The sequence below is a fragment of the Pleurotus ostreatus genome, assembly GCF_014466165.1.
Source record: "Pleurotus ostreatus strain PC9 chromosome Unknown scaffold_9, whole genome shotgun sequence".
Classification (NCBI taxonomy): Eukaryota; Fungi; Basidiomycota; class Agaricomycetes; order Agaricales; family Pleurotaceae; genus Pleurotus; species Pleurotus ostreatus.
In genome coordinates, this window is record NW_023503164.1 from 1,874,384 (window position 1) to 1,892,502 (window position 18,119).

At 51.3% G+C, this 18,119-nt stretch overlaps 2 protein-coding genes across 2 annotated transcripts; both read left to right on the forward strand.

The window, feature by feature from the left end:
• Nucleotides 1-100: 100 nt before the first annotated feature.
• On the forward strand, nucleotides 101-964 carry PC9H_011806 (uncharacterized protein; the record flags this gene model as incomplete). Its single annotated transcript, XM_036781287.1, has 1 exon — nucleotides 101-964. One exon carries the CDS (start codon nucleotides 101-103, stop codon nucleotides 962-964), a length of 864 nt encoding a protein of 287 aa, XP_036627142.1.
• Nucleotides 965-1,198: 234 nt separating this feature from the next.
• Nucleotides 1,199-2,632, forward strand: PC9H_011807 (uncharacterized protein; the record flags this gene model as incomplete). The annotated part of the gene is made up of 1 exon (XM_036781288.1): nucleotides 1,199-2,632. The coding sequence occupies one exon, from the start codon at nucleotides 1,199-1,201 to the stop codon at nucleotides 2,630-2,632; it is 1,434 nt and encodes a 477-aa protein (XP_036627143.1).
• Nucleotides 2,633-18,119: the final 15,487 nt, after the last annotated feature.

The window sequence follows — 18,119 nt, forward strand, 5'->3', positions numbered from 1 at the left end:
GACAAAACTGCCGAGGCAATCAAAAACCAGCCCGACAAGTTCATTGCACTGCTAGTCTACGGGGGAGGCGACAAGATCAAAGAAGAAAAACCCAAACCTCATGAAGGACATCCAATCCTTCCTCCAAGGGCTCGCTATAGAAGGAGCGGAGAAGCTGAGAGTAATAGACCCCCTGAAGAGAGATGAAAACAACCGAGGCGCGTTTGCGAAACCCCACGTCCTGCTTCTTCAGTACGGCTCTAACGAGCTCCGGGCCTTCATTCTATGGTTCCAAACCTTCGCGTTCCAAATCGAAGGAAGGAAGATAGCTTTCTCAGCCATCCGCTTTGACGTAGACGTCCGCCCCTGGTTCATCACGGACATCACGGGCCAGTTCGTTGAAGATGACCCCCACATGATGAACACGGCACTCGCAGCCATCAAACGAACCCTCTATAAGAATACAGAATTTCGCAACCACGTCGACGGATGCCTCGCGAAGACCGAGAAGCCGAGATCAATCAACGACAGAGTACGGGATGCTCTGAGCACCTTCGAGTTATGGAGTATGAACGTAACGAACAAAGCAAAGCGAGAACAAGTAGTCTGGCAACTCTTCGCAAAGCCAATCGCGGGTGACGGGCTGGAATATACGGAGTGGCTGCACATCATCAAAGGACAACACTATTTCATCGACACCGCCCTCGAGATCAAACTCGCGAAAATGAAGAGCGCCAAACCTTACGACTCATGTGCATTCTGCAAGTGCGAAACCCACGCCAGCGAAGACTGCCCCTACCCGAAGGTCGAAGACTGGAAGGGCCCGATCCCGAAAGAAGTCATGGCGGCGCGTGAGACCGAAAAGAATGAAGCCAATACGAGAGGAGCAACCAGAGGTAGAGGCGCCAGAGGCAGAGGAAATCGTGGGGGTTTCAGAGGAGCCAGAGGAAACAGGGCGAATACACGCCGAGGCCGCCCCTACTAGCTACCTACATAGTCCTTGTAGGGAGACACTTAATACGGGCCACACCCGCGAACATAGGGACCAGTACAATCTAGCATAGAAGCAATACACAGGATACGCACACACAACAAATATGATGAGATAAGATAAAATACTGATAAGTAGCATAAAGAGATGCGACACGAGGGATGCCACAAGAGAGATATAAAAGAAAGATGGAAAGAGAACCCCCCCAACAGTGAACCATCACTGTCCATGGCGAAACGAAGCAAGACCTCGCACACCACCCTCGCATCCCGGGACATAGACCAACACCGGGAAGACGAACCGACGAAGAGGAAGACACCTAAACACCAACGCCAAAGAATGGATGTCGACAACGAACGAGAATCCTGCAAGAATGGGAGGCCGTTCAAAAAACTCCCAAAGACAAAGAAAAAACCACAATACGTACCGTATGCGCCACCCTTCCTGCTGGGACCTCAGGAGAATACGGCCAATGCGGTGGCCAGCACGGAGCACATCATCCTCAAGGAGATGATTGTGAACCAGGGACCACTCCAAACGACACTCATCCAAGCCCAAGTCAACGGCTTCTTCAGCACGGAGCTCCCCGACGACCTCACAAACGAGAACCCGCACTGGGGAATGATCCCGAAACAAGGAACCCCCCCAGCCACCACGATCCCGTATACAGTGGTCGATATGCCGAGAATGGTACACAAACACTCGACCTTGCTAGGGAACATGAAAGCAGAGGTGAAGGACATGCTGGATAGCAGACGAGGAACTTCTATCCTGATACTACCCCTTGGAGCGGGAAACAAGTTCGTTAGGGAGAACGATCGCTACGCGGAGAAGGTACTCACCTTCCTGAAAAGCCTCGAGTTCGCAGGAGGGCAAGCAGTAACAGTAGCTCCCCCAACACACCAATTTGAACCGCCCACGAAAGCCCGTTTTGCACTGCCCTTCGCGTACATCGCCGGAAACGTACCACCCGAGCTACGTAACTTCCTCCTGCATCGACAAACCTTTGCCTTCAAAATCCTGGGGAAGGAGATAGCCTTCCAAGCAGTAGAACCACCGCAAGATGCCCCGAGGTCGTGGGTGATAGCCAACTACACAGGAGGATGTGTATCGAGCGACATTGGGGAGATGAAGAAAGCCCTGGGAGCCATTATCTCCAGCCTCTTTGACGATGACGCTTTCACACGCGAGGTCAGCAAGGCCTTGGCAGCCAAGAACGTAGGCCAATCGGTTCTAGAAAGAAAAGTAATCATGCTGTCCTTCCTCAGCCTTGCATTCATCCACAGGTCTACGGACGAAGTGGAACATACCCCGGTATGGCAGCTAGTGGGGCGACCGCTCTACGACAACATGAAAGAACACAGGCTGTGGCTGAAGAAGTTCCGAAGGACGGCCTTCAATATAGGAGACATGAAGTACCTCACCTCGACCCAAGAAGTTATTGGGTGTGTGTGGTGTAAGGCGGAGACCCATAGCAGCGAGGACTGCCCGTTCCCGAGGTTGGAAGACTGGAAGGATCCGATCCCCAACCACGCATTCGTGAAACCGGAACCACTCTACAGACCGGAGGTAGGGGCCAAGGAGCGAGAAATGAAGAAGAAAGTAAAGAAAGACAAGGCGGCTAAGAAAAGAGGAAAGAGAGCGGCTCAGACGGGAAAATAGCTCGTAGTAAACAGTAGATAAATGATCATGTATGGAGATGTGTCAAACAGTGTCGGGACTGTGGAATGGAAAAGAGTAGAACAAGCGACACAACTGAGCAGAGGTCAACGGCTGAATTTACTGGTAGGTTCCCTACTCAGGTAAGCCGTGACCAGGCGAAGGCTGGAAGGAAGCCGGGTGAGCCTAAATCACCAAAGACGCATGCAAAGTAACCCCCCCCCCCGAAGGGAGGCGAAATGCTGCGTCACCTTTGGAGGTTAGCAGGTGTGGCAGGCCTGTTGATCAATGGTTATCTGCTACGAACGGTGAAAATAGTAATGCGCAAGCAGCCATAGGCTTGAATGATCGCTTCGACAGAGGGGAGGGTAGTTCCAGAGCCGGCTACAACCCCAGGGAAGTCAGGCGTGAAAATACACAAGGCGAAAGTGAAATGCAAGAGCATGCCGCTCAAAATACACCCATACAGGGTACAGACGGAACGAGATCGCATGCAGCGAACTCGCAACCAGGTCATAGCCAGCATGCCGCAGGTGTATGACCAGCCAACAACAGAAGGCCACATGGAGATAATGGGCGAATGCGAAACACCGACACCCCACCCGCAGAGAATGAAAATGCCGGGAATAAGAAGAAAAAGAAAAAGAAAAGGGGGAGATCAAACAGAGCGAACATCAAGGTAGCCTCTTTCAACATGAAAGGATTCTCAGCTACACAGAATGAAGGAGGTCTGACAGCGAAATGGCTGAGGATAAATCAAATAATGCGAGAAAATAAGTATGGGATAATGATACTCCAGGAAACTCATATGGATGAGGAACGCGAAATGAGCATACAAAACCTTTTCGGAAGGCGACTAGTAGTCAAAGCGTTGGCTGACCCCATAAACCCAAGGCAGAGAGCGGGAATTGCAGCAGTGTTAAATAGAGGGGAACTTGATGCTGAAAATGCGACGGTGGATGAAATAATAGCGGGACGGGCAATATTGGTAAAAGCCACAATACACAACGGAAAAAGGTTGACAGTCCTGGGAGTATACGCACCCAACAACATTAGTGATAACGCCAAATTCTGGGATGAGATAAGACTATACTTCGAGGAAAACCCAAATGTGAGGAAGCCAGACTTAATGTTGGGTGATTTCAATGTCATTGAGGAAGCAATCGATAGGCAACCAGCCCACATTGAAAGAAACAGCGCAACCGAAGCATTAGACAAAATAAAACTGGAACTAAGATTGAGGGATGGGTGGAGAACGATCTACCCCAATAGTGTCAGATTCACATTCCAACAAACAAGGAGAAACGAAGACGACCCATCTTCGATGTCCCGTATTGTGTCATATACCAGTCCTCACGCCCCCTTAGGGGTTCCCCCCTACGCCCCTTTCGGAAACTCGGACCCTCGGAGCCCCTCAGGCTCCGCCCTCGCGGCCTATGCATGGTGCGCAGCACTTGGATTCACTTGTTACATGTTTCACCTACATGTGTACTTACATACTAAGCCTCACTACATACATGTGTTAGTTAGTATTTATAGTAGCACTAGTAGACATGTATTCCTCACTCTGAATCTTAGTTCCTTCTTCGTCACTTGTCCTTCTAAGTCTTTGCTGCAGGCTCCTCCGCGGAGCCCGCCTCTCACCTTGCTCTCTCCAAAATCGGGACACCGCAGGGCGAGGAGGGCGCAGCATCAAAGCTGAAGCCAAGTCCCGTGTGCTCCGCTCGTCCGCGCGTCCGCGCTCCCGCGCCCCTGTGCGGACGAGTCAGGAGGCCCCTTGACACGGTCCTTAACATATTGATAGAATTTATATTACAAATGACCAACTGAGAAGGTCAAGAGAGTGGAGAATAAAACCGTCCGGTTTAGATAGCACTGACCACTGGATAATATCAGTCCAAATATCAGCAGAAAACGCACCAGAAATAGGTGACGGTCGATGGACAATACAAGAAAGAGTCCTAAACGACAAATGGTTCCTAAACAAAGTAAAGGAAAAAGCAAAAGAATGGAAGCAGAAACGAGCTGACGAGGAGGGGCGACAGCAAGAAGCCTTCAACGCCGAGCGAACTTACTTACATTTCAAATGGGATCTGATGGAGTTAGCTCGAAATAGGGACAAACTGCTGGTACCCAAAATAAAATGAGAAATAGAACAAGCGCAGAAGGAAATTCATGAGCTGTCAAAAGGAGAGCAGACGAAGGAAATTAAAGAAATAATAGCCGAGACAACACAGAAGCTTACAGCAATGGAACGACGAAGACACCAAAAAGCAAGAAGGAAAGTCAGAACCATGGACAGACTGGAAGGAGAAAAAATGACAAGAACATGGATACAGACAAATAAGAAGATCAAGCCGAGAGATATTATGTACGCCCTGAAAAAACCAAATCAGACCGGAGAGAAAATTGAGTATGAAAGAGACTCAAAAAAGATGGCAGAGCTGGCAAGAAACTACCATGATAACCTGCAAAGCGACGGAAGAGAAGAGTGTGACGAAGTCGAACGACTAAGAGAGACACAAGACTTACTAAGGAAAGTCAGAGCGGAGCTAGACGACCATGGAAAACAAATTCTGGGATCACCGATAAGTCGAGAAGAAGTACTCCGTGCACTAAAACTGTCAGAAAACCACAAGGCGGCAGGACAAGATGGAGCGACATACGAGATGTGGAAAAAGCTTCTAATACCTCAAAAAGATGAGATAGAAGGGGAAAATATAATACTAGATATGATGGTGGAAGCTTTCAACGATATAGAAGAGAATGGACTCACACAAAACTCACGTTTCGCGGAAGGTTGGATGTGCCCAATCTATAAAAAGAATAGCAAAGAAGAAATCGCAAACTACCGACCTGTAACACTGCTGAACACCGACTACAAACTGATGATGAAAACTTTAGCACTGAGACTAGCAGAGGTAGCCCCAACACTACTGCATAAGAGCCAAGCAGGCTTTGTACCGGGGAGGCAGATATCAGACCAGACACAACTACTCAAGATGCTGGTAAACTATGCAGACCTGACAGAAGAAAACGGCGTAATATTAGCCTTAGACCAGGAAAAAGCTTACGATAAGTTAGAACATGATTACCTATGGGCAGTGCTAAGGGCCTTCAAAATCCCCGAGCGATTCATCAAAACGATCAGGGGCCTGTATGAGAACACAAATACGGCGGTAATGATAAACGGCTATATGAGCTCCAAATTTAAAGTGACAAGAGGGGTACGACAAGGAGACCCATTGTCATGCCTCCTCTTCGACCTAGGGATAGAACCCCTGAGCATAGCTATAAGAGAATCGGGCATACAAGGTATCGAAGTACCAGGGACAAACGAGAAGCTAATTGCGAACCTCTTTGCGGATGATACAACCGTCTTCCTTAAGGAAACAGACGGCTTAGCAACGCTACAAAACATATTAAACAAATGGTGTCTAGCAGCAGGAGCAAGATTTAACATACAGAAAACGCAAATAATACCCATCGGGAGTACAGAATACAGAGAAAGAGTCCTGCGGGAAAGGAAAATTAACCCAGATGGGCAGGAAATACCAGCAACAATGAGGATTATCCCAGACGGGGAACTAACAAGGATTCTGGGCGTGTGGATAGGGAATAATGGGAATCAAGAAGCCCCATGGACCCCAGTAGTAGAAAACATCGACACAGACTTGGAAAGGTGGGGGAGAGGAAACCCAACGATAGAAGGACGCAAGCTAATTATCCAGATGGTAGTAGGAGGCAGGACGCAATATTTAGCAAGGGTACAAGGGATGCTGAAACAAATCGAAGATGGCCTGAGAAAGCGAATAAGGGCATTCTTCTGGGGAGATAAACGGAGCCCAGTGAAGGAGAGCATGCTCTACATGCCGATAGAACAAGGAGGACAAGGAATCTTAGACATCAAAGCAAGAAATGAGGCCATAAGGCTCATGTGGGTCAAAGATTATTTGAGGCTTGAGGACCGTCCGCAATGGACCTACTTTGCGGACAAAATCCTGTCCCTAAATGGAAGAAAGATAGACAAGAATGTACCCGAGGAACTAAGGAATAACATGTTCCTACAGACCTGGAGGGCAAAGCTAAGCGGAGCAACAACCACATGCCCAAGGGAGCTTACAACAATGGTATCGACGGCGTTCAAATATGGAGTCAGACTTGAGGCATTACGATTATCACAGGAAACCTTAAAGAACATGCCAATATGGTTCCATGCGAGAGAAAATGCAAGACTAAGGAGAGTCGCAACGTCAAACGCGAGTATCTGCCTAAGAACTAAACACAAGGTGAGACTCGTAGGCGAAGCAATGTTAGAAGCAAGTACCTTAGACGACCCGGACCATAAAAAATCGAAACGGTGTAAATGCCAAGGGTGTACGAAAGGAAGGAACGAATACAAATGTAAACACCCAGACGAATGCTCCAGGAGAGCAAGACAGCTACTGGACGCACTACCACAGAAGTGGGATCCAAGAGGGGTGGGCGACGAAAATCTGGGAAGAGATGATAACCAGGAAGGCTGGCGAGTTTTCGATAAAAGCTCAGCTACGATAAACACCCTGCAAGAAGCTTTCAGAGTGTTTACAGAAGGAGAAACATCAGAAACACTGACACAGATGGAACCAGAAATACCGCGAGATACGATTAAAGTAGCAACGAACGGATCGTGTCTTAAAGGACAAACCTGTAAGGGGACACTCCTATTTTCTCTCCTTTCCTTCATTCCATGGACTCTTACCTACATTCCCTTCATTCCCCTTCGTTCCTTTTCGCTCCCTTTCCTTTCCACTTCCTTTCCACCCACTCCTTTCGCATCCGAGCCGCGTCCGGTGACTCCGGAGTCTTCCCGCACTTCGGACACTTCGGACTCGCTCGGACTCGTCTCGGACACTTCGGACTCGCTCGGACTCATCTATACTCTTCGGGGCTCGTCCGGGTTACCTCTATCCTTTTCCCCCACTTCATTACTCTTCGCCCTTACTTCCCCAAGTCGCTGGCACGACTCCTGTGCATTTACCCTCCACTTCATTATCACATGTTTCCTTGTACCTTGTGATATTTGTTCGGACTTGTGGCTGGTGTACTGTACAGTTATCCTGCATTCCTCTCACGCTACTACAGTATATACTTCGCTTCCTAGCATGGAGAATCCTTATCCTGTTCTCTTTGGATTCTACCTCTGCTAGGTGAACAGCTCTCTCATGTATTGTAGTTAGTCCTATTCATATCTTTGGATTCTCCCTCTGCTAGGCCTGCGCTGTTGGCCATCTTGAGGTTGCCCTTACAGCAGAACAGGATCTCCCATCCTGGCACCAGAGCCCTACGGAAAACGTCCTGCGCCACTCCGGACTCGTTCTCAACATCTCTCCGGTTTTGCGGACATTCCGGACGCTCTCCTGCTACTCCCACCCACCTCTGAGGACCCAAGGAACTCCATCCCTCGCTTCCCTGACGACTCCGAAATGCCGGGCGCTTCCAGCCAGATCCCGCCATCCGAGCCAGTCGCTTCAGGACCGGACTCCGAGACTTTGCAGACCTTGTGGGCTCAGACGTACGAACACCAAACCCAAATCAGCTCCATCCAGGATACACTTGCCCGAATCGAAGGACTCCTCTTAACACCCCGTCCGACTACTCCGAAAACGACTCCGGACTCCGAGCTGAGGGGCACCGAAGCCTCCCAGCACGCCCCGAGTCGATCCGAAAACACCCCACGTTCCCGCCTGAAGCCCGCCTCTCCCCCGATCTTCGACGGAAACCGCAAGGATGGTCGCGCATTCTACAACGCGTGCTCCATCTACTTCCAGCTCTGTCCGGACCACTTCCCGACCGAGCAGGCCAAAATTCTCTGGTGTCTCTCCTTCTTCCAGAAGGATCGAGCTAAGGAGTACGCGGACATGGTGCTCCGGAGTCCGAAGGATCCATACTTTGCGTCCTGGGCCGCCTTCGCAACCGAGTTCCAGACTCGCTTCCTTCCGGATCGGGAACGCGAAGCCGCCATGCTAAAACTGGAGTCCACCCGGTACCACCAAGGGCGTCGGACTTTCCAGGAGTACCTCGACGAGTTCCGGGACCTTGTAGACCAGTCCGGATACACTGAGGGCCCCAACATCACGATGAAGTTCCGCCGCGGATTGGACTCCATCATCCAGAGCCGTGTTGCCGAGTCCGCAGACTGTCCGGACGAGGATGACTTCGAGGAATGGTACAAGGCAGCACAGCGGGTTGCTGACAACCGTGCTGCTAACCAATCCTTCCACTTTGGCGTGCACTCCGGAAACTCCGGACACTCCGGATCCCTCGTCCGACCAGCAGCCGGCTCCGGAGTCGCTCGGACTCCTGCAGGTGTACTCCCCACGCCTCGGACTCAGCTCCCACCTTTGCAACCCCGTTTCCAACCTCCGCCTCCTCCAAAGGCTCTCTCACCCGGTGTCCCAATGGATGTCGACCACACCCGCTCCCAACCTGCCACCTCACAGCTCTGCTACCGATGCGGCAAGCCCGGTCACATGTCTCGCGAGTGCCCACTCCGGTACAACGTCCGGTTCATGACCACCGAGGAGCGGATGTCCGCCATTGAAGATCTCTTGACCGCGGCCGACGTTGTAGAAAGTACGGGGACTTCGGAAGGAATAGACGATGAGGGAACGGCCCCGGTTGAGGAATCGGACACGGCGGATTTTGTCCGGACCAACGAGTGATCAGTGCGACCTCGTTGGTAAATAACCGATTTGCTTGTCTTAGCGTAGACGAAATAGACGATTCCAATCACTCCGATGATTCGTCCGACGTTAAGCAAGCAACTCCGGTTACAATCCGCACACTCTGAAGGTTTCGCCCACAGTGGGAACGGCGGCTACCCAGTAGCTATAAGATCTCCGCGCTGCCCGGCAAGCTTTCGCTAGATATACCCGTTGAAGTGCAGAGCACGGATACACAACACAGATGCACCCTGCAGGCCCTGGTGGACTGCGGAGCCACCGGAGTCTTCATGCATCCGCGCTTTGCTGATGCCCATGGTTTCACCCGACGCAAGCTGTCCGCTCCGATTCCGGTCTTCAACGTTGACGGATCACCAAATGAGAACGGATCTATCTCCGAAGTCGTGGACCTTGTACTCCGGTTCAAGGATCACACGGAACGGATGCTGTTCGCGGTCACTAACATCGGACGCCAGGACATCATCCTCAGATACACCTGGCTTCGGAAGCACAACCCCGAGATTGACTGGCAGACGAAGATGAAGGAGGTGACCATGAGCCGCTGTCCGTCCGGATGCGACACCTGTCGGAAGGAGTTCCGCCATGACAAGCTGACCCGACGCAAGGAGTCCGTGCGACTCCGGGAGTGTCGTACGGGTCCGATGCCAAGGGTTGAGGAACTGCACTCGGACGATCTCCCAGAGCTTCAGGACTGCGAGGATGATGATGAGGATGACAATGCTACAACTCCGGACGACTCCAGACTTGAGAGGGGTGACCGTATCTTCGTGGCTATTCCTCCTCCAACTCCGGAGTACCTTCGGAGTCTTCAGGAAGAACATATTCGGGCTTCGGAGACAGTCTCGCAGCGCCTTGCATTGGCTTTCCAGCGCAACAAACCCCACGATCCTCGGAACAGCGCAGTCCCGGACTTCCTCCAGGAATTCGAGGACGTCTTCGCAAAGGAGTCCTTTGATGAACTGCCCATGCCGCGTCCGTGGGACCATGCCATTGAGCTACTGGACGGAGCGGAACCGACCTCTACCAAGTGCTACCCGCTGTCCCCGGCGGAACAGAAACAGCTGGACGAATTCCTGGAAGAAAATCTCCGGACTGGTCGGATCCGCCCCAGCAAGTCGCCCATGGCTGCCCCGGTGTTCTTTGTTAAGAAGAAGGATGGATCACTCCGCTTGGTCCAGGACTACCGGAAGCTCAACAGCATGACGGTCAAGAATCGGTACCCACTTCCGCTCATCTCGGACTTGGTGGACAAACTCCGGAATGCTCGCTACTTCTCCAAGCTTGACGTCCGGTGGGGCTTCAACAATGTCCGGATCAAGGAGGGCGACGAGTGGAAGGCCGCATTTCGGACTACGCGCGGACTCTTCGAACCGTTGGTAATGTTCTTCGGACTGACGAATAGCCCATCCACCTTCCAGACCATGATGAACGACCTCTTCCGGGAGCTCATTACGGAAGGTGTGGTCATTATCTATCTGGATGACATTCTGATCTACACCAAGACGCGTGAAGAGCATCGCCGGGTCCTCAGGCGTGTCCTAGAGATCCTCCAGCGGAACAAGCTCTTCCTCCGAGCGGACAAGTGCGGTTTTGAGCAGACCAAGGTGGAGTATCTCGGAGTCGTCATCTCTGAGGGTAAGATCGAGATGGACCCCGTGAAGGTCTCCGGAGTTGCGGACTGGCCGACCCCTCGGACTCGGACTGAACTCCAATCCTTCCTTGGGTTCGTCAACTTCTACCGCCGCTTCATCAAGGACTACTTGCATATCGCCCGGCCTCTCTTTGACCTCACTTGCGCGAAGGAATGGCAGTGGAACGACTCCGCTCAATCCGCATTTCTTCGGATCAAAGAGCTGATCACTTCGGAACCTGTTCTTGTCTTTCCGAAGGAGGATCGGCCGTACCGAGTTGAAGCGGACTCGTCGGACTATGCTACGGGTGCAGTCTTGTCGCAACTGGATCCGGATGATGGTAAATGGCATCCTGTCGCATTCTACTCTAAAAGTCTACAGGCTGCGGAGCGGAACTACGAAATACACGACAAGGAGATGCTTTCAATCATCCGGGCGCTCGAAGAATGGCGGCACTACCTTGAAGGCGCAGAGACTCCGTTCGAGATCTGGACGGACCACAAGAACCTGGAGTACTTCATCAAGGCCCAGAAGCTCAACCGCCGTCAAGCCCGCTGGTCGCTATACCTCTCCCGCTTCGACTTCACTCTCCAGCATCGTCCGGGTCGGACTATGGGTAAACCGGACGCTCTCTCGCGACGCTCGGATCATTCGGATGGTAAGGATGACAACAAGGATGTGGTGATGCTCAAGCCTTCCTACTTTGCTGTCCGTGCCACGGGTGTCACTCTTGAAGGGGAGGAGAAGGATATCCTCACGGCTATCCGGACTGGAGTGCGAGATGCGAAGTTCGAAGACGCAGTGGCAAAGGCGGCAGAGGAGCTGAAGAAGACCCAGGGCAGTCGCAAGACAGTCCAAAGTGCGGAATGGTCCCAATCGGACGGACTCCTCATGTTCCGGGGTAAGATCTACGTTCCGGACTCACCAGATTTGCGTCGGACTATTGTAGCTCAGCACCACGACACCAAGGTCACAGGACACGCCGGCAGATGGAAGACCCTAGAGCTCGTTTCGCGCAGCTACTGGTGGCCCAACATGTCCCGGTACGTCGGATCCTACACCCGCCATTGCGACCTCTGTCTCCGGACGAAGGCCCAAAGGCATCCGCCCATGGGTGAACTTCATCCGCTTCCCATTCCGGATGAACGCTGGGATCGCCTGAGTGTTGACTTCATCGTCGAGCTTCCGGAGTCCGATGGGTTTGATGCTGTCATGAACGTGGTCGACTCTGTAAGCAAACGCGCCCACTTCATTCCGGCTCACACCACAGTGTCTGCCCTCGGATCCGCAAACTTGTACCTGCAGAACGTCTGGAAGCTGCACGGACTCCCTCGGTCCGTTGTGTCCGACCGGGGTCCGCAATTTGTCGCAGAGTTCACCCAAGAAGTCTACCGGATGCTCGGAATCAAGCTGGCTGCCTCCACTGCGTACCACCCTCAGTCCGACGGACAGACGGAACGGACCAACCAGGAACTCGAGTCCTATCTCCGGATCTTCGTCGGAGAGCGTCAGGACGACTGGGCTCGCCTCCTACCTATGGCGGAGTTTGCGTACAACAACCGGGTCCATGCGTCCACTCAGCAGTCACCCTTCCTCCTGGATACCGGCCATCATCCTCGTCTTGGGTTCGAACCTCATCAGCCACCGTCTCGGATGGAGTCCGCAAACGAGTTTGTGGACCGGATGAAATCCGCAGTCGACGAGGCTCAGTCCGCGTTGGTCAAGGCTCAGGACGACATGAAGCACTACTACGATCAGTGTCGGACTCCCGCTCCAGAGTACCAACCGGGTGACAAGGTCTGGCTGGACTCGTCGGACATCAACCTTGCCCGACCCTCCCGAAAACTCGGACACGCACGACTTGGTCCTTACAAGGTCGTCCGGAAGGTTGGCAAGGCAGCGTACCGGCTCCAGCTCCCTCCGGGCTTATCCCGTCTCCATCCCGTCTTCCCCGTGGTCAAACTCTCTCCCTTCGTTCCGGACCCCATCCCAGGTAGACGCCCTGTCGCTCCGCCACCTCCGCAGCTCGTTGACGGAGAAGAGGAGCATGAGGTAGAAGAGGTCCGAAATAGCAGACGGTTCGGTCGGGTCCTGAAGTATCTGGTACGCTGGCGAGGCTATGGCATCGAGCATGACTCCTGGGAGCCCGCGAGCAACCTCCAGCATGCTGCCCAGAAGGTCAAGGACTTCCATGATCGTCATCCGGACGCAGTACGCGTACTCCGGACGAGTCCGACGACTCCCGCACCGCTCCGGATGACTCCCGCAGCACTGGACCAGTCCTGGGAGTGTTGGCGCAGTCGGAAGGCTCCGGGCTCCGCGCAGTCGTACTTCGACATCTTCTCGCAGCAATCCGGAGTTTCAGGGTTGGTGAATTCATGGCACGGCAGGCAGGAATCTTCGCGTCGGGTCGCCGCAACCTTGAAGGGGGGGTGATGTAAGGGGACACTCCTATTTTCTCTCCTTTCCTTCATTCCATGGACTCTTACCTACATTCCCTTCATTCCCCTTCGTTCCTTTTCGCTCCCTTTCCTTTCCACTTCCTTTCCACCCACTCCTTTCGCATCCGAGCCGCGTCCGGTGACTCCGGAGTCTTCCCGCACTTCGGACACTTCGGACTCGCTCGGACTCGTCTCGGACACTTCGGACTCGCTCGGACTCATCTATACTCTTCGGGGCTCGTCCGGGTTACCTCTATCCTTTTCCCCCACTTCATTACTCTTCGCCCTTACTTCCCCAAGTCGCTGGCACGACTCCTGTGCATTTACCCTCCACTTCATTATCACATGTTTCCTTGTACCTTGTGATATTTGTTCGGACTTGTGGCTGGTGTACTGTACAGTTATCCTGCATTCCTCTCACGCTACTACAGTATATACTTCGCTTCCTAGCATGGAGAATCCTTATCCTGTTCTCTTTGGATTCTACCTCTGCTAGGTGAGCAGCCCTCTCATGTATTGTAGTTAGCCTTATTCATTATCTTTGGATTCTCCCTCTGCTAGGCCTGCGCTGTCAGCCATCTTGAGGTTGCCCTTACAAAACCGTAAAGGCGGCAGCAGGAGCCGGCATTTACTACGGACTGGATGACGAGAGAAATAAAGCAATAAGAGTGCCGAAAAGATGGGCGCAAACGAACCAAACAGGCGAGATGGCGGCGGTCTGGAAAGCGGTAGCGGAAAACCATGACCACAGAAACCTGAGGATAGAAAGTGACTCGAAATATGTTATAAATTCCTTGACAAAAAATTTAGCAACGCTAGAAGACACAGGCTATATAGGCAAAGCAAATAAGGAGTTAATCCAGCTAACCGTGGCAAAAATAAGAGCAAACGAGGGATCGATGGCCTTTAAATGGGTTAAAGGCCATAACGGACATATGGGAAACGAAGGAGCAGACAGGCTCGCGGACGAGGGCGCGAGGAAGGAATATGAAAGGGATGAAATCGACGAAATACCCCAGGAACTGAGGCTAACGGGGGCAAAGCTGTGTCGACTAACGCAAAGCCTAGCGTACAAGGCCATAAAAGAAAGAGAAATCAAGGAAGAGAAGGTCGGAAGGGATAGAACGAAGAAAATGATCGGTATAATCCAAAACCACATCAAGGAAGTACTGGACGAGATGCCAACAGAGGGACGGATCTGGAAATCGTTGCGAAATAAGGACCTGTCTAGACGAGTAAGGTACTACTTATGGATGACAGCACATGATGCCTACTGCATTGGAACACACTGGCTAAAGCCAAACTACAAGAAGGAGCTTCAACAGAGGAGCAAATGTGCCCACTGCCACGGCGCGATCGAAGACATGAGCCATATATTGTCAAGGTGCGAGACCCCAGGCCAAGAAGAAATCTGGCAACTGGTAAAAGACCTGTGGACAAAAACAGGGAGGGAATGGACACAGCCATGGATAGGAAACATAGTGGCGTGCGCAATCTCAAAAACGCCCGAAGACAAGAAGGAGAAGGACCCGGGAGGGAACCGACTCTGGAGAATAATAGTATCGGAGTCGGCGTACCTAATATGGAAACTAAGATGCGAAAGGGTCATTCAAAATAATAACGCACCCTTTTCGATCCAAGAAGTAAATAATAGATGGATGTCGATGATCAATACGAGACTAGAATTAGACTGCGATATGACTGATGAAAGCCTGGGGAAGCGGAAACTGAAGGCCAAAGTCGTCCTCGAGACATGGAAGGGCGCCCTTAGGGAAGAAAAGAAACTCCCAAGGAACTGGACGAAGGTAGGCGGGGTTTTAGTGGGTATTAGACCGAGGCTTCATCAGGGGGAGGGGTAGGTGTTGCCTTCAAGAACGGCCTGGAGTCCCACACGGCGTGCGTAAAAGCATTTCCTCGCGGTTTTAATCAAGTCTTGGTTCGGCTTAATACTCCAGGGCAACTGTCCTGGGGGCAACAGCGGGTGGGGAAGTTCTGGCATTGACGGAACGGAACCGCTATCTAAACGCTCAACCAAAAAAAAAAAAAAAAAAAAAAAAAAAATCATTCCGCTATCCTCCTTGGACACTGCCCAAAACAACGAGCGACTTGACAATAGCCATTTGTGCGCGATGCCAACAAAAACTGCTATTCAGCTGCGCAAGAGGAGCCGCACAACTCAGCCAGTTCCTGCAGCAATCCAAACTTCGTGCAAAAATGTTGAACAGTGTGTTGTCTGCTCTCGATGGAAGGACCTGGTCAATTGGATACCCCAAGACTGGAAAAAGAGAAAGAGTGCAACTAGCACAAACCAATCCGTGAGTTGCATTGGCCTCTTCCTTTCATGTTTACCCTCAGACTAGTATATGAATTAGCAGCAGAGGAAGATCTTTGGCCAATCATCAAATTTCATTGATCATTAGGATTCAATGACAAGGATATAGCACATCATGCTATGGACCACTTTGACCAATCAAAATATTGTTGGATTTGTTGTTATGTGTTTCAAGTGTTCTCCGAATTGCAGCATGCGTTTAGATAATTACAATGCATTTATATGTAGATACATTTGATTCTTCACACATAGATAAATAGGTAGTTTGAATTACATGGTCCCTCACACATTTGTGAGGGTCAACTGCTATTCCATACTCCCAAGTAACCACGAAGAAATGGTTATTTCTACAAATATGGCCTCAGGTAATGTTCATTTTGTTAAGGACTGTGTCAAGTGGGGCTCCTGACTCGTCCATAAGGGGCGCGGGAATGCGCGGATGAGTGGAGCACACGGGACTTGGCTTCAGCTTTGATGCTGTGCCTGTAAGGGGACACTACTATTTTCTGCTATTCCCCTGTCCCTCTCCCTTCCTCCTCGTTCCTTTCTCTTTTCCTTCATCTCACAGACTCTTACATACATCCCTTTCATTCCCTTTCCTTTCCACTTCCTTTCTGCCCACTCCCTTTGCATCCAAGTCACGTCCGGTGACTCCGAAGTCTTCCCGCACTTCGGACACTTCGGACTCGCTTAGACTCGCTCAGACACTTCAGACTACCTCAGACTCGCTCAGACTTGTATATACACTTCAAGGCTTGTCCGGGTTACCTCTGTCCTCTTTCCCTGCTTCATTACTCTTTGCCCTTACTTCCCCAGGTCGCTGGCACAACTCCTGTACATTCCCCTTCCACTTCATTATCACATGTTTCCTTGTACCTTGTTATATCCGCTCGGACTTGTGGCTGGTGTATTGTACAGTTATCCTGCATTCCTCTCACGCTACTACAGTATATACTTTGCTTCCTAGCATGGAGAATCCTTATCCTGTTCTCTTTGGATTCTCCCTCTGCTAGGTGAGCAGCCCTCTCATGTATTGTAGTTAGTCTTATTCATTATCTTTGGATTCTCCCTCTGCTAGGCCTGCGCTGTCGGCCATCTTGAGGTTGCCCTTACAGGAGGCATCACATTGACATTGAAATATAAGGTACTCACAAACCCCCTCTGTGTCCATGGCATGATGATTGCGTGTATTGAGTGGTCTGGAAGCTTGAACTTGAGTATGAGAGTCAGAATAGTTAGTGAAGCACGTAGGGGAATGGGAATCCTGCCAGTAGTCTGTTTGCCAGGTGTGTGGATCCAGAGAGTTGGAGCAGTTGTTATCCACATGGGGTGCGTTACAGCGAGAAGAGATGTCAAGAGCTTCAATTTGGGGCTGCATTGAATGCCCCAAGTGTTGTGAACGGTTGTCGAAGAAATAAGTGGACATTGGGGATGTTGGTGAGGAGTTGAAACACCGAAACATTGAAGTCCAACAATTGAACTGGCGATTGAAATAAAAAAAGATGATGTAATTGAAGACAGGGTGTAAGGGCAACCTCAAGATGGCCAACAGCGCAGGCCTAGCAGAGGGAGAATCCAAAGATATGAATAGGACTAACTACAATACATGAGAGAGCTGTTCACCTAGCAGAGGTAGAATCCAAAGAGAACAGGATAAGGATTCTCCATGCTAGGAAGCAAAGTATATACTGTAGTAGCGTGGGAGGAATGAAGGGTAACTGTACAGTACACCAGCCACAAGTCCGAACAAATATCACAAGGTACCAGGGGGCATGTGATAATGAAGTGGAGGGTAAATGCACAGGAGTTGTGCCAGCAAATTGGGGAAGTAAGGGCGAAGAGTAATGAAGTGGGGAAAGAGGATAGAGGTAGCCTGGGTGAGTCCTGAAGTGTATGTACGAGTCTGAGTGAGTCTGAGTGAGTCCAAGTGAGTCCAAAGCGAGTCCAAAGTGCGGGAAGACTGCGGAGTCACCGGATGTGACTTGGATGTGAAAGAGGTGGGCAGAAAGGAAGTGGAAAGGAAAGGGAGCAAAGGGGAATGAAAGGGAACGAAAGGGATGTAAGTAAGAGTCCGCGGGATGAAGGAAAGGAGAAAGGAACAAGGAGGAAGGGAGAGGGACAGGGGAATAGGAGAAAATAGAGGTGTCCCCTTACAGAGGGATTCCGAAGGTCCGAGTATCCGAAAGGGGCATAGGGGGGCTCGGGACTACGCGGACCTGCGGGTGCGCGGTTCCATGTAGAGGCGTGGAGGGGAAACAAGGGTGCAAGGACATACAGGCTTGGCTTCAGCTACTGGCTGCACCTCCCACACTCTTGCGTGCCCTGTATTTCCTGAGGGGGTTCCTACACAGGTACCAAGGG